Source organism: Cetorhinus maximus, chromosome 10, assembly GCF_964194155.1.
Source record: "Cetorhinus maximus chromosome 10, sCetMax3.hap1.1, whole genome shotgun sequence".
Taxonomy (NCBI): domain Eukaryota; kingdom Metazoa; phylum Chordata; class Chondrichthyes; order Lamniformes; family Cetorhinidae; genus Cetorhinus; species Cetorhinus maximus.
The window spans coordinates 19,246,634-19,272,309 of record NC_135888.1 but is presented as its reverse complement, the minus strand read 5'-3'; the positions used below and the strand labels follow the sequence as shown (position 1 = coordinate 19,272,309).

The 25,676-nt window shown below is 41.5% G+C and overlaps 1 protein-coding gene across 2 annotated transcripts in view; it reads left to right on the top strand.

The window, feature by feature from the left end:
- Nucleotides 1–3,494: 3,494 nt before the first annotated feature.
- The window catches only part of camsap1b (calmodulin regulated spectrin-associated protein 1b), a 97,857-nt gene continuing 75,675 nt past the window's right edge, over nucleotides 3,495–25,676 (top strand). For both annotated transcript variants that reach the window (XM_078550092.1, XM_078550091.1), the window contains exon 1: nucleotides 3,495–4,089. In XM_078550092.1, the coding sequence (XP_078406218.1) occupies nucleotides 3,918–4,089 (172 nt within the window). In that variant the 5' untranslated portion in view covers nucleotides 3,495–3,917. The remainder of the gene's footprint in view (nucleotides 4,090–25,676) is intronic.

Sequence of the window (25,676 nt, the reverse complement as noted above, 5' to 3'; positions counted from 1 at the left end):
GTTGGGACAAGAAGCCAGTGATAGGTGGAGATAACCAAAAGATGTCACAGACAAAAGGACAAAGAGGTGTTGTAGGTGGTGATATTATCTAAAGGAATGTGCTAATTAAGGGTATAAAAGGTAGAGATAAAACAATGGATGGAAATACATTTAAAAATAATGGAAATAGGTGGGAAAAGAAAAATCTATATAAATTATTGGAAAAAACAAAAAGGAGGAGGAAGAAATGGAAAGGGGGTGGGGATGGAGGAGAGAGTTCATGATCTAAAATTGTTGAACTCAATATTCAGTCCAGAAGGCTGTAAAGTGCCTAGTTGGAAGATGAGGTGCTGTTCCTCCAGTTTGCGTTGAACTTCACTGGAACAATGCAGCAAGCCAAGGACAGACATGTGGGCATGAGAGCAGGGTGGAGTGTTGAAATGGCAAGCAGCAGGGAGGTCTGGGTAATGCTTGCAGACAGACCGAAAGTGTTCTGCAAAGCGGTCACCCAGTCTGCGTTTGGTCTCTCCAATGTAGAGGAAACCGATATGCTATCAGATATAGCATAGTTGGGAAAAATGGCATAGAGGTAAATGATCAGCCATGATTTGTTTGAATTGCAGAGTAGGGTCGATGGGCCGAATGGCCTACCCCTGCTCCGACATTCCAATCTCATAATTTGTTGCAGTCTTCCCGAATATTAACCATACCACCCAATACTGTGTCATCTGCAAACTTTGAAATTGTAATTCCAATTTCTAAGTCCAAATTGTTTATGGTAAATAGTGAACAACAGTGGTTTCAGCACCGATCCTTGTGAAACAACACTTCTCAGCTTCCACCAGTCTCATCAAGCTGCTTTAGCCTCTAACAAAGGGGCTCTATGTTGCGATTTTTTGAATTTGCAAGTGGGGTATTTGCTGTGTGGCCTTCATAAGACCTGTTGTGAAAGGTTTCACAAAGTTCAAAACAGATTCTGCAAAGCAGTCACCTAGTCTGCGTTTGGTCTCTCCAATGTAGAGGGAACCACATTGGGAGCAACGAATGCAGTAGACTAAATTGAGGGAAGTGCAAGTGAAATGCTGCTTCACTTGAAAGGAGTGTTTGGGCCCTTGGACGGTGAAGAGGGCGGAAGTAAAGGGGCAGGTGTTGCACCTTCTGCGGTTGCATGGGAAGGTGCCGTGAGAGGGGGTTGAGCCGTAGTGGATGATGGAGGAGTGGACCAGGGTGTCCCAGAGGGAACAATCCCTGCGGAATGCCGCCGGAGGGGTGAAGGGAAGATGTGTTTGGTGGTGGCATCATGCTGGAGTTGGCGGAAATGGCGGAGGATGATCCTTTGAATGCGGAGGCTGGTGGGGTGATAAGTGAGGACAAGGGGGACCCTATCATGTTTCTGGGACGGAGAGCAAACTGGAGGAACAGTACCTCATCTTCCAACTAGGCACTTTACAGCCTTCCAGACTGAATATTGAGTTCAACAATTTTAGATCATGAACTCTCTCCTCCATCCCCACCCCCTTTTTTTTCCAATAATTTATACAGATTTTTCTTTTCCCACCTATTTCCATTATTTTTAAATGTATTTCCATCCATTGTTTTATCTCTACCTTTTAGCCTATTTCAATTCCTTCACCCCACCCCCACTAGGGCTATCTGTACCTTGCTTGTCCTGCTTTCTACCCTTAATTAGCACATTCCTTAGATAACATCACCACCTTCAACATCTCTTTGTCCTTTTGTCTATGACATCTTTTGGCTATCCCCACCTATCACTGGCTCTCTATCCAGCTCTACTTGTCCCACCCCCCCTTAAACCAGATTATATTTCGCCTCTCTTCTATTTTTACTTAGTTCTGTTGAAGAGTCATACGGACTCGAAATGTTAACTGTGTTCCTCTCCGCAGACGCTGCCAGACCTGCTGAGTTTTTCCAGGTATTTCTATTTTTGTTTTGGATTTCCAGCATCCGCAGTTTTTTGCTTTTAGCCCATATATCCTGGCGGGTATCGCTCCCCCTGATATAAGAAGAACGGTAGCCAGCAAGAAAGAGCGACTCTGTCAAACATCAGATGAGAGGCACCCTCTACATGGTCATACACCTACACCCAGCTGCCTAAAGTCTAGGAAGAGCTTCATGAACAGTGTTGTTCCATTACAATCAACTCCATCTGAAGCTGCATCGCCTTGTGGAAAGACCAGCTTGCCAGTCTCGAACTACCCCCAGCGATGGAAATTCTACCGGAGGAAAGCCTTCCCCCAGGAGCTAATTGCAACTGGGCAATCTGGAAGTACCTCAACAGACTTAGGACTGGTGTAGATCGTTCAAATGTGTTACTAAGCAAATGGGGATATACAACCAGTCCAACAACTTTTGAATGTGGAACTGAGCCACAGAATATGCAACATCTCCTGCAATGCCTATCGCTAGAGAAACTCTGCACTGTTGCAGATCTTGCCGAATTCGACAACAAGCGCAAAAATGTGTCCAGTTCTGGCTGGGCCATGTATAGGCTGTCCGTGGACACGATAAGAAGAACCAGCTGCCATGGTGGGATTTGAACATTAGACTGGTCCTCTGGATTTCTAGTCCAGTGACATTACCACTACACAACCATCTCTCCTTAAAGTTTTCTGCTTTAATGCAGGGAGAGACGCAATATTTTAAGCAGAAAATTCCCAAATGGTGAGTTTTTGGTCATGGTCGACATAGGAGATGAAAGAAATCCTGTAGGAGCCACAAATTATCGAATGTTAAAATAAAGTAAGTGCAACTTTTGTAGAACACCAGCAAGATAAGTGGTGTTATCATAATATAACTTAGTTTCAATAGTTTTAACCCATTGGACCAGTGAGGAATAAATGAACAAAAAAAAACCTCAAAATTTGCTCTGAGAAAAATCACCATCGCTACAAGCTTATAAAAATAAAAGTTTTAAAAGCTGAAACCAGTAGACCTTCAGAAGAAGAGCAACATTATTTTCCCTCACCTCTTTCCCCGATTTGAATTTCCCTCCACACCTGCCGGTGAGTGACTGTTTCCTTGGTGACGGCGCGCAAGCGTAGTGGGCGGGGCCAGGTCGGTTCTTGAGCGTGCGCTGCGGGTGGGGAAGGTGATCGGGTCTGCTGGCAGCAGAAGCGAGCCAGGCATCCGACGCGTGCGCCGTAGAGAGGAGGCGGGGCTACTGACGCGTGCTCAGCAGAAGTGAAAAAACAAAAACAGAATTACCTGGAAAAACTCAGCAGGTCTGGCAGCATCGGTGGAGAAGAAATCAGTTAACGTTTCGAGTCCTCACGACCCTTCGGCAGGAAGTGAGCCTGGTTTTTTGGGGAGGGGGGGGTGGGGGGAACCTGACGCGCGTCCGCCGTAGAGAAGAGGCGGGGCTACTGACGCGTGCCGGGGGGGGGAGACCTGACGCGCACCGCCGTAGAGGGGAGTCGGGCGTCTGACGCGTGCGCAGTGTAGGATTGATTGGGGGAGGGGCGTTTCCAACGGCCGCGGTGGTGCTGCCTGTCAGAGGCGAGCAGCAGTCGGTGGCGTCGGGGAAGGAGGAGGTCGCCCACAAAAGGCAGCCGACAGCCAGCTTCCGCAGCATCGGCTGAGCCATCATGACACCTTTTTCTCTAAAAAGATTGCTGGCTGACTGACGGGGGTGCTCCGGACCTTCCCCGGGGCCAAGCCGGCCATTTTATTGTGTTGTGAGATAAACTCCCATTCATTGGAGCGTCGGGGACTGTAGGCCGCGCCTGAGGGAGGCGGCCGCCGAGCTCAATTAATGCAGCCTTTGAACAGACTAGACTGAACTGTGGCGGAGGAGGGAAAATATCCTCCGTGGGAAGAAGAAGATCGCCCGTGAATACACGCTTATTTTCTCGGGAAATTCGGCTATTTTTTGAAATAAATTTTAAAAAATAAATATATATATATATATATATTTGGAGATGGTGGATGTGGATTTCAGTGGCTGCGGTGCATCTGGAGATGGCAGCAGTGGCAGAAAGATGCTGGAGCTGTCTGACTGCGCTGAGATTGTACCTCTGGAGCTGTACGATTCATCCAGGGCCAAGATAGCCGCCAATCTGGCGTGGATCTTTTCCAAAGCATATGGAATAGGTAATTGGAATTTTTCTGAACCTTCATGGCTTCGATTTGTGCACATTGTAAGAAAAATGCATAACGTTGAGTCTTCAGAAATATATCCAGCACTCTGCTTAATTACGGACAAAAGATTTGAGGGGGGGGGGGGGGGGAAGAAACAGGTTCGTGGGTTGGCCAAGACATGATTTTTTTTTGTGTCCTTACATTTGCAGTGAAGGGCTAAAATATGCAACTGGCTGCTCTCGGACAAATGTTTATTTTTAAAAAGAACGCACGATGCTAAGGATATTTCAAACCTGCAGAAAGCATGAATGGATCCCTCCCGGCATTATATAACACAACACTGAAATTTAGGGATTGGTTTCAGGGCTGTAGAGTCCGTATGAATTGCTCCTTAGATTTTTGAATTAAGAGGAACTGTTGATTTGGGACATTTAACGGTAGTGCTTGGCAAGTCTGCCAGTAGAATTCATATCTACAGTAGTCAAGACTCCTTTAAACGCATGTTTTTTTGTCCCCTGTTCCATATTGATGCGGTTCGAGATCATATTTGGTCAAATAGGTGTATTTTTAAAGGAAAGTGTTCAGCGTTTAGAAAGAGATGTGAAACATTGGTAAGCAAAGGCAGATACCAACTTCTTTAGTTTGGACATAATGAATGTCATAGAGTCATGGTCATAGAGGTCTACAACACAGAAATAGGCTCTTTGGCCCATTGAGTCTGCGCCGGTCAAACAAGTACCTAATTCTAATCCCATTTTCCAGCACTAGGCCCATAGCTTTGTATGCCATGGCATCACAAGTGCACATCCAAATACTTCTTAAATGTTATGAGGGTTTCTGCCTCTACCATCCTTTCAGGCAGAGTTCCAGATTCCCACCACCCTCTGGGTGAAAAAAATTCTTCCTCACATCCCCTCTAAACCTCCTGCTCCATATTTTAAAACTCTGCTTCCTGGTTATTGATCCCTCCACCAAGGGGAAAAGTTCCTTCCTGTTTATCCTATCTATGCCCCTCATAATTTTATACACCTCAATCATGTCCCCCCTCAACCTCCTCTGCTCCAGGGAAAATAACTCCAGTCTATCCAATCTCTCCTTGTAACTAAAACCCTCCAACCAATGGTTGAAAAAATGTGAGATATTTAGATGATTTATAGCATTAGGAGTAGGGAAATATAGAACTAATGAGGTGATAGCAGGGCTGACTTTTTCACATGGGAAAACATGCATATATAAATCCAAAACTAGATTTTTAAGCAGGGAAAGAATGACTATGGTAGTGTTGTGATTATGGTACTGGACTCTCAAGCCTAGAGATTATAGTTCACATTCCATCATGGTGAGTTGCGTACAACAGAAACATTCGGCCAACTGGTCTGTTTATGCTCTGTACAAGCTGCTGGAAAATCAAGATCCAGTGAGCTTTTGCCCTTCTGCTCTACAGGAGGTTTCTGTCTTACCATAGCTCGACTTTATCTAACCCAATCAGCATATCCTCCTATTCTTTTCCCCCTCGGAACTTGTCTAACATCCCCTTAGATACAGCTCTACAATTTGCCTCAACAACAGCTTGCATTTAATGCAAGGTGCTTCACAGAAGTGTTGTCAAAAGTCACCATCAGATGTTAGGGAAGTTGAGGTGGGTTTTAAAGTGTATCATAAAGGAAGAAAGAAGGATAATGAGGGAATTCCAGAGCCTTGGCTCAGATAATGATGGAGCAATTTTAAAATTGAGGATGAGCAGGAGGCCAGAATTGGAGAAGTGCAGAGATCTTGGAGGGTTGTAAGGCTGGAGAGATTACAAAAATAAGGAGAGACAAGGCATTTGAAAAGAAAGATGGAAATTTTATAATTGAGGAGTTGCTTAATCAGGAGCAAACGTAGGCCAGTGAACACGGGGTCTTGGCTGGATGTAACTTGATGTGGACAGCAGAGTCTGAAGTCTTCTAAAGCAGTCCTTCAGGGATGAGGGTGACTTGCTTCCTGTCTGCCCCTCATAACCCTTGACTTCCTTGTCTATCCTTAGCCTTGAATATATTCAATAACCCAGCCTCCACCGTTTTCTGGGGAAGAGAATTCCACAGATGAGCAACCCTCTGAGAAAAAAAAAGTTCTTCCCATCTCATCGCCGTCTTAAAAAGGAGACCTGTTATTCTTTAACAGTGTCACCTAGTTCTAGTCCCCCCCCACAAGTGGAAATGACCTCCCAGTATCCACTCTGTCAAGTCCCCTTAGGATCTTCTGGAAAAACTCAGCAGGTCTGGCAGCATCGGTGGAGAAGAAAAGAGTTGACGTTTCGAGTCCTCATGACCCTTCAACAGAACTGTTTAAGTTCTGTTGAAGGGTCATGAGGACTCGAAACGTCAACTCTTTTCTCCGCCGATGCTGCCAGACCTGCTGAGTTTTTCCAGGTAATTCTGTTTTTGTTTTGGATTTCCAGCATCCACAGCAGTTTTTTGTTTTTACCCCTTAGGATCTTATATGTTTCAATAAGATCACCTGTCATTCTTCTAAATTCCAATGGGTATAGGCCCAATCTGTTCAACCTTTCTTCATAAGATAAGCCCCTTCATCCCAGGAATGAGTCGAGTGAACCTTCTCTGAACTGCTTCTAATGCAGTTATATCCTTTTTCAAATAAGGGGACCAAAGCTGTACACAGTACTCCAGAAATAAAAACAGAAAATGCTGGAGGAACTCAGCAGTTCTGACAACATCTGTGGAGAGAGAAACAGAGTTAACGTTCGAGTCTGTATGGCCCTTCTTCACAGTATCTATATTATCTAAAATATATATATATATACATACATACATACATGTAAGAATGACACGCCTTGCCCAATGGAGCTGGTTTTGAGTGATTAGCGCCTCGATGCTGGGCATGTTGGCTTGGGAGAGAATGCTGCTGTTGGATCACCTTTTATGTCACCATACTTGGAAGATCTTGTGCAGACATCGCTGGTGGTGCTTCTCCAGTGCTTTGATATGCCTGCTATAGGTTGTCCAAGTCTCTGAAGCATATAGAAGAACTGCTGCCTGAGTAAACCATGACCTAAAGTTGACCAAACATGTCTTTTTCTTTTGGAATCTGTGCTAGCTAGTTTTTTTTTCTATTTTTTGTTTCTAGTTGTTATTCTATTATATTTTTTAGTAAATTTTCAATGTCCTTCCAACCACAAATGTCACATTTATTGATTTATAGCTTCCTGGACTTGTTCGATCTCTCCTTTCTAATATAGAAATAATATTCGCTATCTGCCCATCCACTGACACACTTCTGCTATCCTATGTACAAATGTGGAAGTTGTGAAATGGAATTCAATAAGTCTGGTAGTTTGTGGATTGGCAACCGGGAAAAAATGCCTGCAAAGCTGCCAATTTGTTGTTAAAATCCAACTGCTTTGTTAATGTCCTTCTGGGATGGAAACCGGCGACGTATTGCTATGTGATTTCAGTCCCACACTGAGACTGTTAATGCCTTCAGGATAATTAGGGTGGATAATAATTACTGCCTTTGCCAGTGTCACCCACATTCCCAAGAACAAATTAAAATCGACCATTTCTGGTTTCCTGGATCCCTCAAAAACCTGATGGAGTTACTGCAGTATTGGCATTTTACTTGAGAAAAGGGCCACTAATTCATTAATGTGAACATTTTGGACTTACACAGGAGAAGTTAACTTATTACAGCACTTTTATTCACTTGAAGAATTCCACTATAGCACTGCATTTATTTAAATAATTCTTGCTAGTGATAGGCTTTGAAAGATCTATGAACCAACTTGGTGCAAGTTTAAAATTTCTACTTCTGCACCAGAAATGTCAATTCCTCCAGGCTACTCTGTACAGTATTTAATACAAGAAAATCTGAGTGTAAGCAATACCTGCTGGGCTATGTTTTTCAAAACTGTTGCCATTTGTATTGTCAACAAACATTTTAGCAAAGCAAAACAACCATTTCTAAGTACTCTGGATATAAAAATAAATGTACCAACTGAAATAATAAAGTATGGAAATGTGAAATATAAGAAAAATATTACCCAAATAATTGTTTCAACCTTTGCTTCCTTAATACCACTCACTGGACCATGCATTGTGACTGAGAGGATAATGATTAACCACTGGACCTTCATTAATACTGCAGCCGTGAAAGCTTGAAAGGCAGTGCTGGCTTTTCCCTAGTGGAACCCCTTCTGTCTTGTCTTTTTATTTCCTTCCCCCTTCCTTGCTTGGCTAAGTATCTTGCTGTGACTCAGTTGCTTTACCTGACGATATGTCTGAAACTGGCAGTCTATTGGGCAAAGTTGAAGTGGAAATGAGCTTGAGATTTGAATCTGTTTCTCCTATGCTATTCTGCTGGCATTAACTCACGCCATTATTGCTGCAATTTTTTTTTGTTCCAGTTGTTTCCCTTCACTGCTGAAGATGTTGTCTCTTATTCAACCTTGGCAGGATATTCCATCCAAGCCTGACACGAGTCTTGTTAGTACATAGACTTTCCAGCAGGGATGTCACCAGAATGACTGACTGTTTTATCCCCTTCCTAGGTCACGATCAGTTAGCCAATTATTAACACTTCTACAGCCACCCTCCTTGAGATCAGTAATGGAAATGAGTTCTTCAATAATGGCCTAGATCTAATGTAATAGATTATGAGATGAATTTTAAATTATTTAATATTCATTAATGTGATGTAGATTTATTTTGTGCAATGGAACACTGGAATCTTTTAATGTTAAATTTATTCTGGATAAACTATTGACTTACGCTGTTTTGCAAACATTGCTGTTTCAATGATTGAAGGATCTTTGACCATTTTCACCTTGTTGCAGATTATAAACAATGATCTGAACAATCTAAAACTTAATGTGGGGAATTTATGTTTTAAGGTAGGCTTACAAAAAGTGAATCTTTTTAAAAAAAACCCTATGTGTCAGCTGTGGCTCAAAGGGCAGCACATTTGCCTCTGTCAGAAGGTACAGGGTTAAATCCTATGCAAAAGACTTGAGCGGATAATCCAGGCTGAATTTCCACTGCAGTACTATGGAATGCTGTCTTCCAAATGAGACATTGAACTGAGGCCCCATCTTCGCTCTCAAGCGGATGCTGAAGATCCCATGACAATATTTTGAAAAAGTGCAGGTGAAATCTCCTTGGTGTCCTGACCAATGTTGATTCCCCCAACCAACATGTAAACAAATAGATTATCTGGTCAATATTACATTTTCGACTGTGGTACCCTAATGTGCTCTAATTGGCTGCTGCATTTCCTACATTAAATACACTTTGAATAATTAATTGGCTGTAAAGTGCTTTGGGATGTCCTGAGTTTGTAAAAGGCACTGTATAAAAGCAAGTATTTTGCTATTTGTAGTATTGTCAGAAATGTCCATCAAGGAATGTTAAATTTTCTGTTCTGTGCCAACTTGTCTAGAGTAGGAGAGGAAATGAGAAGAATAGAAAGAGGGAACTTGCATTTATATAGTGCCTTCTACAGCCTCGGGACGTGTATCAGCTGTTCTTTGCAAACCAGGGCAAACACAGAAATTTATTTGATTTTTAAAAAAAGTTAAATCTATTCTTTGATTTAGTATTTTTTAAATTCATTCATGGGATGTGGGCATCGCTGGCTAGGCCAGCATTTATTGCCCATCCCTAATTGCCCTTGAGAAGGTGGTGGTGAGCTGCCTTCTTGAAGTGCTGCAGTCCATGTGGTGTAGGCACACCCACACTGCTTTTAGGAGGGAGTTCCAGGATTTTGACCCAGCAACAGTGAAGGAACGGCGATATATTTCCAAGTCAGGATGGTGAGTGGCTTGGAGGGGAACTCCCAGTTGATGGTGTTTCCATCTGTCTGCTGCCCTTGTCCTTCTAGATGGTAGTGGTTGTGGATTTGTAAGGTGCTATCTATGGAGCCTTGGCGCGTTCCTTCAGTGCATCTTGTAGATGGTACACACTGCTGCCACTTTGCGTCGGTGGTGGAAGGAGTGAATGTTTGTGGATGTGGTGCCAATCAAGTGGGCTGCTTTGCCCTGGATGGTGTCAAGCTTCTTGAGTGTTGTTGGAGCTGCACTCATCCAGGCAAGTGGGGAGTATTCCATCACACTCCTGACCTGTGCCTTGTAGATGGTGGACAGGCTTTGGGGAGTCAGGAGGTGAGTTACTCGCCACAGGATCCTAGCGTCTGACTTGATCTTGTAGCCACAGTATTTATATGACTAGTGTTTCAGTATTGGTCTGTTTTCCAACTTACAAAATATCTTCAGCTTTTTAAACAAATTTCTGATTGGTTTTTACTTTTCGAAATTACTAGGTTTTACATGGCTTTTGTCAACAGTTGTCTTGTATGCAATAATCTGCCCCCATATCTTTTTCATCACAAAGGCATCCTTCTCCCACCATAATATTGCCTGCCTCAGCCCATAACACTGTTAAAACCCTCCTGTATGCCTTTGTGACTTCCAGACTCTGCCTTCCCATCCTCCACCTAATAAACTTCAGCTGACCCAAAGCACAGCTGCTTATATCTTATCATTACAGAGTGGAGGAGTTGAAGAGTACTAGAGTGTTGGAAACAAATGTACACTTGATTTGGATATGGTCAATTGCTTAAGTATTTTTCTTTTATTTAGAGGTGTGGTGAGTGGCAAGTTAGAAATAATTAGACGAATGACTCTCGCTGCTTACGTCACTGAACTTAAGATGATGACAATCTGAAATTAAATCTGGTTCTTCATTTGATTTGTGAATATAGCTGCACTAATGTAATTTTGTTTAAAATGGTTTATGCTGTATCTGTTGAGAGAAGCAAGATGATAGTAGTGGAAGGAGAATTCAGTGATCCTGCCGCAGTTCACTGGTGGATTTTAGTACACTGGATGCCAGTACCCACTGTACCAGTTGACTTTGTGTCATTATCAGTTGTAATTCTCCAGTGCCTAGGTCAAATGGAGACCCTTATAACTTGGGAATTACTAATGTAACATAACACTTAACTATATTAAATATATATGCTGGCTACATTTTTATATTAAGTTATCAGGAACCATTATAATCTTTATATCTTGTCAAATATAAAGCCAACAGCAAATGTTTCTACTGGTATCAGGTAACTAACATACACTTTAAAAATCTGCTTGTACATCCTACCTGCATAGCGTTAGGTCTAACAGCTGAATCTCCTCCATTTCCTGTGAAGCATTTTGAATATGTTTAGAAAATGTTTAGAAATACCTCCTCCAGTATTTTCAGTTTTAAAAATGTACACTGGAGCAATTTCAGTAAAGTTATAAACATACTCCATTGCCATGTGTTGAAATTATCTTTAGTATTGTAGTATTAACTTATACGGTTTAAATGTAATACATGTTCAGTTTTCAATATATTAAAAGATACACCCCTAACAATTGAGGTTAAAAAGTTGTACAATAACAAAAACTTTCATTTACATATTGTGTTTAATGTAGAAAAATGCCCCAAGGCGCTTCAGAGGCTTAACCCTGACAACAGCGCACACCTAGGCAAAAAGAGGCAAGGGTCATTCAAAGATTGGTCATAATTATGGATTTTAAGGTGGGTCTTTTGAATAGAGGGCATTGGAGAGGCAGAAGGGCTTGAGGAGGGAATTCTAATGTGCAGAGAATAGGCAGTTGAAGGCGTGGCCACCAATGAGGATAAGCAAAATCTAAGCTTGTTCTGAATGGAGAGTGGGGAGGGCCTGACCGGTCTCCTTGTGTAAGCCCATTTTTTCAGCAACCACTCTGATGAAGTCAGAGTAAGGCACGTAACAACTGGAGAAAAATCTAAGCTGTGCGTTATCTGATAAATTCATGCCAGAATTCCAAACTTTGAAAATGAAAGACTGCAAAGCTTCACACTGAATGGTGATAGATGTTTGCTAAGCAAATATACTCGTGAAGTACATTAACCTTTGTTGTGTGCAAGGCGTTTTCCATGAAAATTAGTGCAAGTGTCTAAAATCATCTCGGCCACACCTATGGCTTGTCAGCAATATCTGTTGCACCACACTGGAAGGAGTTGTACAGTATCAGTCCATTTTCTAGTGGATATTGGCTTACAGCACAAAGTTGATCCTAATATGACATCAATTGTCAAAGCATGATTAATGGGGGAGTGGGAAAAATGTTATGTTGCAACTGTGGGAGGCACTCTTCTGAGGTTGGGTTGAGGCACATTGTCTTAAATGTTAAAATCAGGATGAAAGAAAGCGAGTTTTTCCTGTAGTTTTAAAAATTATGTTTCCCCTCCTTTTCTCCCAACCCCTCACCAAACGCTGTAGCTCTAAGATCAGTAATGATGACTACCATCACCTTGACTGGGTTTGTTTGCTAACATCCAAACTAGATATTAAACCAAGATCTTCCTAGTCTGTGCAACTCAGTTGTTGAATCTTAAAGGTATTTCGATGACAGCAGCTGTTTTCTCAATTGCAGCAAGTTTCAGATGCTTGAAATAATTTTGCACTCGCCATTGTTTTGAGTGATTCGTGAGTGATTAAAAGGAGCTGAAGTCTGTTTGCCAAAGTTTTGCTGCTTGAATCATAAACTATGCACACAACTTATAGTATCAATTACTCCTACCCAAGTGCATGATATTGCATCTACTTATATTAAAATATATTTAGACACCTTTTATACGTGCATACATGTATGTATAATATATAGATATATTTCAGGCAGTTCACCACTTCTGTGGAAGTATAAGGGAATATATGGCTGTCTGAGAGTGAACTTTTAGACCTGTTAACACTATTACCTTTTATCTTCTGTTATGATAAAAGGAGACTTTCAAGTGTCTTTTAGAATTCATTTGGATTGCTAAGGTTAGCAGCATGGTTTGGGGGCTGGTGTGTTGGCCAACCTTTTGTTCTTTATGAGCACCTTTCACTAGAAATAAGAAAATAATGAAAGTAGTAGTAAAACCACCGATGTACAGTAGTTAATATGTATTCATGTTCTCCTGGTGAGGAAATTGAAAATAGGCTTGGCAGCTTTCAACTTTTCAATTTTGTGCCTTGTATTTGAATAGATTATGAAATAGAATGGGCATGAAAAGCTCATTTAAAGTTTGACAACTTTTAAAATTCTAAAATGGCAACTGCACATTGGAAGAATACACCACATTATTTACAAATGTCAATATTCACATCCAATAATGAAATACTGTTATAGGCAGCAGGTGCCTTGGTGAGTGACTTGCCAGTATGGTAATTCATTTTTGAGGGACCAATCATTTGACTGCAAGGTTAGTATAGAACATTAAGAATAGCTAATTATAATATTTATATTGAAAATTACAGCCTTTAAGACTTGTTTTGTTTAAATATTGTTAGCTATGCCACACAATTATGACACAAAGAAAAACTGCACATCCCTTCCAGATTTTGCTGAGCTGTGTCCCTAACATTTATTCTGTGCGTATTTTTGGCATGTACCATTGACATTTGCCCACTGGCATTGTTTAGTTCCAACACCCTATATTTTTGATAGTACTGCTACTTTTGAGGTTTACTGTGTTTGGAAATACTTTGTAACAAATCTTGTGTAAGATTCATTGTGATGTGTATATGTTGTGGAGTTACAAATTATTGTGACTTGTTTATGTCCTTCCAATAAAAATAGAAAATGTTCTGAACTTGTCTGGTGAAGTTTTCCTGTCTTGATAAATGTCCGATGCTAAAATTCCAAGTAGTTGTCAATACAGTGCAACGGAAGTAAACAGCAGTTGGACAATATGACATTAGGAACCTGTGCCACTGCCAAGTTGTAGCAGGATTCAAGATTTACCTACATTCTTCCATCCAATCAGTTCTGTTACAGATGTGCCTGTATGGAATGGTGTTGGACAGAGGATAGGTAGTTCCCTGAAGGCCAGAGGTAAGATAGAATCAACGGTTGTCTGTGCTATTTTGCATGTGTCCGAGTGGCTAGATCTTTGGAGAAATATTTGTTTAAAAACCTTTGAGCTGACATAGAAATCACAATGTGGAAGCAGGCTGTTCGGCCAACCCGTGTTGCTGTTCATTCACTACACAAGCAATTGTGTTAATCTCAAGTCTGACCTGTTCCCACAGCCATTTTTCTTACCCCCTTCCTTCAATCACCTACCTAACCTATTCTTAACTGTTGACACAATCTTTGCTTCAATTACCATTTTTGGTAGTGGATTTCACAACTGCACACTCTTTTAAAAGAATTCTTCCACTTTGAGCTGAACCTCTTATTTTCAAGATATCCAAGTTCTCTCATTCTCGACCCTCAGCAGCTGAAATCTGTCTGTTTCTAGCTGCACTGTCTGATTTGTTTCATAAATGTAAACTTTTTGCTAAAACCTTATCCACTTGAGGCAATATTGTTCATGTCCTGGTGAACTTGGCTCCGATCCCTTCAGCCTCAAATCCTTGTGTTGTTCCACATCATGAAGCCTTCCATCATACATTTTTATATTTATTCATAGAAACAATCACATTGCATTTGTCGTTGAATTCCATGTGCTAATTTTTTGCCTGCTTTCCCTTGCAATGTCCTCTGGCCCTCAGAATCATTTACTTTACCTTCTATTTTAGCATTTTTGCAAATTTAGACACCACTCCTACTTGCCCTATTTACAAATCACTGATGTACACATGAACAGGATCAGCACCAGAACAGATTCTGTAGGTATCCAATATCCACTTGCAGTCATTCTGAGAAAGCTGTCCTTTTACTCTGTTCCTCCCATCTTGCCAGTTTTTTAGTTACATTTACTATGCTTTTGGTTTCGTACTCAGTTATTTCCAGAAGTGTCCACTGTTCAGACAGGCCATGCTTACTGCATTGCCCCCATTCACCATATCTGTCACCACCTCAAAGAGCTGTATCAGGTTTGTAAAGTGTGATCATCTTTTCTGAAATTTGTTGGTTGCTTCTAATTATTATCTCATTGCTTAGATATTTAGCAATTTTATCTTTAATTAAGGATTCAAAAATGTTTCTACTAAGAATGCTAACTGCCCTATAATTAACTGGGTCAGCTCTGTCTTCCTTTTTGAAAATGGGTGTAACATTGGTTGTTCTCCAGTGCTCTGGCATTCACTTAATAAAACCTTCAAATATCATTTCTAGGTTCACTGCTATTTCTTTCACCATATCTCTCAGGATGTGTGCTGTCAAATCTCAGCATTTTGTCCTCCTCCAGTTTAAATAACTTTTCTCTCACTTCTATTGAATTCAGGATTTATATCCTCCCCAGTATCCTTTTTCGTAAATGCTGTTGCAAAGCACATGTTAAGTTGGTGGCTCCCAAACCATCGGTCGTGACCCCCGTTGGGCTGTGGGCCGGGCATTTGGGGTCTTGAGCTTGGAGGCAGCAGTGGCGACTGTTGAGTGGAGACTCTGACAGGGATGTGAAATTTTTTTCCCCAGATGGTTCACCTATGGGACAACTTTTCACAGCTTTGGTCATTTTTTCAGTGTCCTGATTGGCTGTTACTGCAGCGCTCCAATTGGCTAATTGGGGACTTCCTCGGACACACTTGTAACAGAGGAGATACTTTGCACTGTGATGAATACCAGGACAGTCCTGGGATCAGTGCTGAGGCGCTATTACATATGCGCACACAATTCTTAGCTCCGAGGTCCTATCAGAGTCTTCAAACCTATTGTGGACAAAACTATTTGCCCCCACTCAACAACTGTTTCCACAGCCCCCCTCGCTCAGCTCTTGTTCTTCATTCCTCACAATATATTTTGAGATTCTTCCTCCTATTCCTAATCTGCTGCCTTAATAGCCTTTCTACATGCACATATTTGAGATTAAATGTTTTTGTTGTTTTGGTAAATATGTATTCCTTATTTCCATTGTGTAATTTTATTATTTTATTCTTTGTTCCAAAAAAGTACAATGAATAATGTACAACAACATACATTTATACAACGCAAAGTAACTGCGATGAGTCAAACTCGGGTGACACAAAATTTCAGTTATATCAAAGTTGTCAACTATTCCCCATAGCAAATCCCATAGAACGATGCCCGTGATAAGTGGAAATTGTGCATTGTAACTCCAGATTAGTTGTACTTGTCTGAGCTACAGACAACTGCCCTACACACACCGACATCGCTGGCCTCAAGCATCTAGCTGATAATGCTTCCCAACAACATGGCCAAGCTTCAGCCAATGGATCAAGGGGTGATTAGGGACCTGAAAACCCATTGAGAAGAAGCAAGAGTAGAATCCACCTGCTCTAAAGGCCATGTTCATGATGAAGAAGGCATGGAAGATGGTGATGGAAGCCACAATTGCCAACTGCTTCCACCGTGCTGGGTTTAAACAGGTTACGACTGCACAAGACGTCAAGAATGAGGTGGAGCAGGGTGAAGCCAGCCAACCAACCCAATGATGAAGTACTTTTCGCTTGCTTGCAGGAAGCCAGCGACAGCAGAGACAACTATGGAAACTTACATGGAGGTGGATGATGCCGTATACCATACAACGGAACTGACATGGTGCAGTTGTAGCTGCAGTACATTCTTCAATCGAGAAGCTGGATGACCCTGAAGAGTCCGATGAATGCCCGTCTACTCGTCCACCTGTTTCCCTAGCTGATGCTGCAAAGGCCGCTATGCTCCAGGGTTTTGCAATGTAGCATGAAAACACCCAAAACCTGTTTGACTGCATTGATGACATGGCGGACTGTATCACGCACGCCTGATAAGCAGAGAAAGATTATGGAGCTTTTCTGGAGTTATCTCCCGATATTTTTCAATGCAAAGATTTTTCCCTTTACAAGGTCGGGCCATTATAAGGTGTGAACAAATTGAATAAAGACTTTTTCACACATTTCCTGCTTTACTGCATTTTCATTTGGTATTTGAATCTGTTGTTTTTGACATTGACCATGAAGGCATATCGGGTTACATGGAGAGGCATACATGTGGAATGGGGCCTCGTCAGCTATCACAAAGCTCTGCTTAACACAAATTTTGGGGTGGGCCCTCTGGGATTCGACTCATCAGGATTTTATTGTACCTTTAACATAGCAAAGGACCCTAAGGTAGTTCACAGATTGATGTCAGATCTGAGCTTGAGGGAAATTATAAAATCATAGTTAAAGAGAGTTTTTATTGCTGTGGTGTAATTTGGGGAGATTTTTTGATGAGAATTACAAAAATAAGTTTAGTGTGTCTTATGTGGCTTTTTCTAATGACGTGCACATTTCCTTAAGATTCAAGTTTACTGCTTCCAGTTTAGACTTGAGCCAAAACAGGTCACATTGTATTGTGCATACTAACATTCCTTTTTATGGAAACTTCAGAAACTTGCAGAATAAATTTGGAACGCTTTAAAGCTGTGAGGGAAGAGGACTAGCTAATTTTAACATGATCTAGCTGCAACTAAAGATTTAGTAATTGAGTAATTAAAAAGTAGATTTACAGAGCTGGTGATGCATACTATAGTAGGATTTATTTAGTAGCACCATTTTTAAAAAATGAATATAAAAAATTATCTTTTTGTGAATTAAATTACAAATATGCTGCATCCCCAATTTCCTATAGAGATAAGATTTTACTTTAACAATAGGAAACTATTGGATGCTGTTGTTTCAAGGAAGCTGTGATTTTTAAGCTAATTTTGATTATTTTAATTTCTTATCTTCAACTTCAAACTAAAACTGTGGAGGAAAACGTTGGAACATCAGTTACTTTTTGTAAGAGGAGAGACTGTTCTTGCACAAACAAAACTAGATATTTAAAATGCCACGTTAATTGTGTGTAAGATGGAAATGAGTAAATGAGTTTGATCCATGCTAACATTATAGTTTTGAATTATTAAATAGACTTAGAAGAATTTGTCGATGCATGCACTTTTTCCTAAATTTAGCCAAAATTGTTTAGTTCCACAGAACAAATAGGTAAATTAAAGCCTATGTGACAGTAATCACATTCCCACTGATTTTTTTTTGATAAGCTTGCACAGAATGTCAAAATAAATCAAGTCCTGAATTGCCTTGCAGCTAATACGAGACACAGTTACGTTGGAAACAGCCCAAAAAAAATTACGTTTTTAGTTTGTTGACGTATTATCATGGTAATATAGTTAGCAAAGCAATTATTATTTGTTTTGCCAAAGTCAATCCTCTGTTTGCACAGGGAGTTAAATGTCGCTGCAGAAATTTTTTCTCTGAACTATTTATTGATTTGTATCTGTTTGCCAGAATATGAATAATTGATTGATTTTCTGAAATTCAACTGCAGTAATGCTGCCTGAACTATTTGGGCCTAACTAGTTGTCCTGTTGACAAAAGAATCCCACAATGGGGAAAATAAACATCAATATTCAGAGTATCTCTGATTTGACAGCTTTTGAATTTACAGCTTATTAAGACAATACAGTTTTAAAATTATTGCTACCAATAGAGTGAGATTTCAAAATAAGACCAGAGCAATATTAAGGATTTGCTGGATTTTATAGGAAAATTAATGGCATTGCTGATATAACCTATTGCAGCTCAATGTCACTTTGACAAAATACTAGAATTTAGGGCCTCAACTATTCACTGTATTAATAACTTGGATGATGGGATAAAAAGCGACATATCCGAGTTTGCTAATGAGGCAAAGATAGGTGGCATTGTAAGCCGTGTTGATGGAAGCGTAAAATTACAAAGATATGCTAATAGATTAAGTGAATGGGCAAAACTGTGGCAAATTGGTTTTGATACCGGGAAATGTGTGGTTATCCACTTTGGACCTAACATGATAGAACAAAGCATTTTTAAAATGGCGAAAAACTGGAAGAATGGAGGTTTGAAGAAACTTCAGTGTCCCAATACATCATTAAAATTTGATGAGCAGGTGCAGAAAATAATCAAAAAGGCTAGTGGAATGCTGGCATTTATATCTAGAGGATTAGAATACAAGGGGATAGAATTCCTACTACAGCAATACAAAGCCCTGGTTAAATCACACCTGGAGTGCTGTGAGCAGCTCTGTACACCACACTTTAGAATGCATATATTCGACCTGAGAAAATGCAGTGGAGATTTACCAGAATGGTATTTGGATACCAAAGGTTAAATTACGAGGAGTGATTATACAAATTGCTATTGTGTTCCCTGGAACGTGGAGGGTTAAAGGGTGATTTGATCAAAGTTTTCAAGATATTAAAGGGAACAGATAGGGTAGATAGAGGAACTATTTCCATTATTTAGGGATTCTAGGACAAGGGGGTATAGTCTTAAAAATTGGTGCTAGACCTTTCAGGAGTAAAGTTAAACATTTCTACATGCAGAGGGTGGTAGAAGTTTGAACTCATCAGCAAATAGCAAATGATGCTGGATCAATTAATTAAAATCTGAGATTGATAGATTTTTACTAACCAGGGATGCTAAGAAATATAGGGTTGGATCACAAATCAGCCATGATCTCAATTAATGGCAATACAGGCTTGAAGGGCTAACTGGCTTACTCCTGTTCATATGTTAACAAAGTACCAGACAAGATATATGGAATAAAAATAAAACGTTGCAGATACTGGATATCTGAAATAAAAACAAAAAGTGCTGGGAGCACTCAGCAGGTTAGGCTGTGTCTGTGAAGAGTGCCGGTTCCCAGCATTTCCTGAAGTGTTTAGAAATGAACAAATGACTTCAGCTAAAGAACTGTATAGCAACATAGGAATATAATCTCATTTTAGAGAACTGTGTATGTGGATACAGATTGTGTTTGTGGAAATTGTGAATAATCTGCACTAGTGTGTATAATCTACTGTTGACTCCGAGGCATGTGTCTCCAATTTGGGATCTTGGTTTTGCACTGTCAAAACCTGCTTTTGGTTAGTAGCAACAATGTCCTAAAAGTTAATTGGTGCCGGTTCAGATTTAATTGTTGTAATGGGCTCTCAGATTGGGCTTTACAATTCAAGGTATATTTCCTGGGAAGGCCTATTTTTCTGCTATTAATTGGCTTGTAGCTCTTAAAGGGATGGAAAAGAGGAAAGCCTACTTCAACGTACTTCAAAGTCCCGGTCAAGTTCTCCAAAATCCACAGAACAATATGCAGAACTTGGAACCAGGCCGTATGACCGAACTCTGTTATGTTGCCTTCTACTCTTCACGATAGCAAATAGTTCTATTCATGTTTACCCACCCTGTTTTGAAATACCTTTAATTCCTTTTCCTTCGTCCACCTATTCCTGCAGTTATAGCCTTCTGCACATCCCCAATTTTAACCACTGCTTCAGTTGCCTAGGCCCTAAGTTCTGGAATTCCCTCCCAAAACCGCTCTGCCTCTCTCTCCTCCTTTTAAGATGCTCCTTAAGATCTATCTCTCTGACCAGGCTTTTAGCCATCTTCCTGAATGTCTCTTTATGTGACTTGGTGTCTAATTTTGTGAATGCTCAGGTGAGGTGCTTTGGAATGTTTTTACTATGTTAAAGGTGCTATATAAATACAGGTTGTTGATATCCAGTCTAAACTTGAATGTTAACTTGGTTTCTGCTTCTACTATTATTTATTATTGAAAATGGCATTTATTACCCTTCCCTGAGGGCATTTAGAGCCAGTCATGTAGTGTGGGATTGCAGTCACATCAGTGAAACTAGGTTGACTGGTTCTTTTCCCTGTTTGACATTAGCAAGCCATTTCAGTTTATACGACTCAAAGGACGCTTCCATCATCGTTTTTTGCTGCTAGCCAGCAAGGTGCCAGATTTATTGAATTCAGCGTCATGACTTGCCACGTTTGGATTTTAACCCTGATTTGCTAGTTTCATGACATAAACCGCAAGCCACCTTCAATACCTGCTAACCACCAGGCTGTTGTAGTCCATATTACATGGTTAACAACTTCACACCCTGTGCTGCGCCCTAGCAAGCCAGCAGCTGCTCATAGGCAATAAATATGACTCTCTGAATCAACACTGCTCATGTGCCTAGCACAGATTTTTAAAATTGATCTTTTGTTCCTGTTTGCCTGTCCCAAAATATTGCATGTCTGCGGGGTGGGAGGGCTAAAAGAGCTAAAGAGAACAGTTCAATTACCAAAACTTGCTTTCACAACCATATTTCCTTCCTCAGCGACTGTCTCTGCCTCCGACTCATTCCAGGTGGACTCCAACTTCTCTAGCTCTGAAGAAGGGTCATACGGACTCGAAATGTTAACTCTGTTTCTCTCTCCACAGATGCTGTCAGACCTCCTGAGCTTTTGCAGCATTTTGTGTTTTTATTTCAGATTTCCAGCATCCGCAGTATTTTGCTTTTATCATGAATGTGGGGCTGTTTTGATGGACTAGCTGATATTTGTATAGACACAATTTGAGAAAATTTTGGTATTTGGTGATACAATCTTTAGTTTCCCAGATGAGTATTATATAACTGCTCAAGAGAGAACAGCAGCTTCCTGAAGAAATTGGATGGCTTCAGTTGTACTGTGTGTATTTTTAGCTGTTACTGAATTTGTCGGTTTGTTGAACTGCAGAGTTGAGTTCAAGTCTTTCATGTTTTATGTGGCCCATTTTGCTTTACAGCTTTCAGTGTGTAGGAGTTAATTTTGAAGAGTGCAAGGGAGCAGTATGTAGATTTCACCAGTACTAGCTTAAGGCATTTTGGAATTCTGCTTATACAAGAGGCCCTTTATTTGAGGAACCCCTTTGCTTAGCCACATGGGCCTGTTCCGATTTAACTCTGTAATCTTGAAAAGGTGGCTTGAACTATGTAGAGATTGCTGGAATGAGAAAGAATACACCAGCTGCGTTGATACAGAATTACTGGGAAAGGGGGACAGTAGTGACACATGGACAGTAAAAGAGGTGTACTTCTGTCAACCACTTAGTAAGATTGTGATTGTGTCCTGTCTGAGCATGGGAATGCTTTGTGAAAGAGTTTAGTGGTGTTTGCCTGAATATAAACATGAACCCCTACCTAATGACCCTGAGCAAAAGCAACTGAATCAGTAAAGTGGAGTAGAATAAAGTAGGCAGTGCAATACTAAAACTATTAAATTGCAAATTAAATCACATAATCTAGAGGCATAGTATATAAAGCAAAATGATGATGCTAAACCTATACTGATCATAGTGGGAACACTGAGGAGTATGAAAGTGAATTCCTGAAAGCTGTGCCACATCTTGGTTGAGTCCTAAGAAAAGTGAAGGAACCCTCAAAATCCCATAATGTGTAGGGGGAACTCTTGGGTGGAAATAAAAATAGAACAGGGAGTGTCCTGCTGAGATTTTCAGTCTCAATGTGTGTTTACATAATATAGTGTTAAGTTAGTACTTGCTTTGTTTAGTTCTTGTACAGAAGTTTTTGTTTATTTCTCAAGATTTTACGTATTAATTTATTTTGGGTAATAACTGAGAGTTGGAATTTCTTCTCAAAGGTTAAGGGCCTCCCTTGATCATAACAGCAGCAATTGTGACTAGAATGTGCAGGGAGACCAACTCTTATGAAATAAAATAAAGGACACATTTTCTAGGGGGAGGGGTTGTTTCTGGTGACCATGTGGGGCAGGGGGGTGCCTATCAGTTGTATTGCGCATGCTCCCAAACAAGAGAGGCAAAGGCAAGAGGAGACTCTGGTGCTCAATCTCCCACAGACTGCCCTAGAAATAAGGGACAAAAGCCAAGATAAGGGAAAATACGTTAAAATACGGGACAGTTCGTCACCTTGTAATGTGTAATTCTCTGTCAGATACCATTGAAGCAGAAGCCATGAATTAGTTTAAAAGATAATGAGATGAAAAAGAGGAATATTAAAAGTACTGGGGGTGAACAGGAGATTCAGAGTGCATTACATGATTCATGCTGAGAAAAGTATGAGCACGCAGTTATTGTCTACATGGAAAAAAACTGCGGATGCTGGAAATCCAAAACGAAAACAAAAATACCTGGAAAAACTCAGCAGGTCTGACAGCATTTGCAGAGAGGAATACAGTTAACGTTTCGAGTCCGAATGACTCTTCATCAGAACTGAGGAAAAATAGATAAGAGGTGAAATATAAGCTGGTTTAGGGGTGGGGGGGAGGGGGAGGGGGGGGGCGGGGGTGGGGACAGGTAGAGCTGGATAGAGGGCCAGTGATAGGTGGAGTTTGCCAAAAGATGTCATAGGCAAAAGGACAAAGAGGTGTTGACGGTGGTGATATTAGCTAAGAAATGTGCTAATGGTGACATTAAAGGTAGAAAGCAGGACGAGCAAGGTACAGATAGTCCAGGTGGGGGGGGAAGGAATCGAAATAGGCTAAAAGGTAGAGATAAAACAATGGATGGAAATACATTTAAAAATAATGAAACTAGGTGGGAAAAGAAAAATATATATAAATATATTTCACCTCTTTTCCATTTTTCCTTAGTTCTGATGAAGAGTCATTCGGACTCAAAACGTTAACTGTATTTCTCTCTGCAGTTGCTGTCAGACCTGCTGAGTTTTTCCAGGTGTTTTTGTTTTGGATTTCCAGCATCCGCAGTTTCTTGCTTTCATCTTAGTGTTTAATTGACTGCCACTCCTCTTCAAGGAATGCCTACCTTGAAGATGTATTGCTCTTCTCTCCGACAGGATTTTCGCCTCTCTCTTTTGCCCTGTTCACCTTCATTGCTTTCCATTTCTCTCCTGGTGTTTGACAAGGTGTTACTAAAACTCTCTTTCACAGCCATATTTCCTTCTTCAGTGACTGTCTCCGACTTACCCCACGTGGATTTCAACTGAAGTTCCATTCCTCATGTTTCAAATCCACCCAGGATTAGAGGTATCTCCGGGACATACAATGCTCCTCGGATTGCTGTTCTCGTCGCATCCTGAGATCCACACTCAGTGCCATGCGCCGCCATATGAATACACTCGACCTCTCCCTCCAGCAGCACCAATGCACCCTATTTCTAAGCTGCCCTTGCCCCCGGTTTCATTTTATTCTTCGTCTCATCCAACGCCTCAACAAGAAACTTTGTCTCTTTCTTTCAGGTGCAAAAGAACGCAAGCTCCAACAACTCATTGACACCAACGTCCATCCAGGACCCTCCACCCCTGCCCATCCCTCTGTCCCCATCCTGTCTTCCAATCCCAGCCCTGGCCGTGTATTCACCATATCCCCTGACCTTCCCCTCTCTGATGCTGAACGTTCAGTGCTCAGCAAAGGACTCAGTTGTATACCCTTATGCCCTCATCTCAATGAATTTCGGGCTCGGCACGATGCTGAACTCTTCTTCCGTTGCCTTCGTCTCCGTGCTCACTTCTTTGGGCAGGAGTCCTCTCCCCGTTCAACGGATCCTTTTACCCGCCTCCAATGTCCTCACTCCACCTGGACCCCTCCCTCTGGACTCTTACCTGCTCTTGATCTTTTCATTGAAACTGTCGGCGTGACATCAGTCATCTCAATTTCTCAGCTCCTCTCACCCACTCTAACCTGTCTCTCTCTGAACTTGCTGCACTCTTTTCTCTCAGGTCCAACCCTGACATTGTCATCAAACCTGCTGACAAGGATGATGCTGTTGTTCGTCTGGCGCACTGACCTCTACCTCGCAGAGGCTGAGCGTCAACTCGCAGACACTTCCTCCTACCTCCCCGGACCATGACCCCACCACTGAACATCAAGCCATTGTTTCTAGGACTGTCACTGACCTCATCTCCTTTGGAGATCTTCCTTCCACAGCTTCCAACCTCATAGTCTCCCAACCACGGACAGCCCACTTCTACCTCCTACCCAAAATCCACAAACAGGAGTGTCCTGGCAGACTGATCGTGTCAGCCTGTTCCTGCCACACAGAACTCATTTCTTGCTATCTTGACTCCATTCTCTCTCCCCTTGTCCAGTCACTTCCCACCTACATCTGCGATTCCTCTGACACCCTACATCATATCAACAATTTCCAGTTCCCTGGCCATGGTTCCTGTTCACCATGGACGTCCAATCCCTCTACACTTCCATCCCCCACCGGGATGGTCTGAGGGCTCTCCGCTTCTTCCTCGAACAGAGGCCCGAACAATCCCCATCCACCACTACTCTCCTCCGTCTGGCTGAACTTGTTCTCTCACTGAACAATTTCTCCTTAAACTCGTCTCACTTCCTTCAAATAAAAGTTGTGGCTATGGGTACCCGCCTGGACCCCAGTTATGCTTGTCTCTTTATGGGGTATGTGGAACATTCCTTGTTCCAGTCCTACTCCGGCTCCCTCCTACAACTCTCTCTCCGGTACATCGATGACTACTTCGGTGCTGCTTCATGCTCTCGTCTGGACCTGGAAAAATTTATTAATTTTGCTTCCAATTTCCACCCCTCCATTTTCACATGGTCCATCACTGACACTTCCCTTCCCTTCCTTGACCTCTCTGTCTCAATTTCTGGTGATAGACTGTCCACCAATATTCAATACAAGCCTACCGACTCCACAGCTACCTCGACTACAGCTCCTCACACCCTGCTTCCTGTAATGACTCCATCCCATTCTCTTAGTTCCTTCGCCTCCGTCGCATCTGTTCTGATAATGCCACGTTCAAAAACAGTTCCTCTGACATGTCTTCCTTCTTCCTTAACTGAGGTTTTCCACCCACAGTGGTTGACAGGGCCCTCAACCATGTCCAGCCCATCTCCCGCGCATCCGCCCTCACACC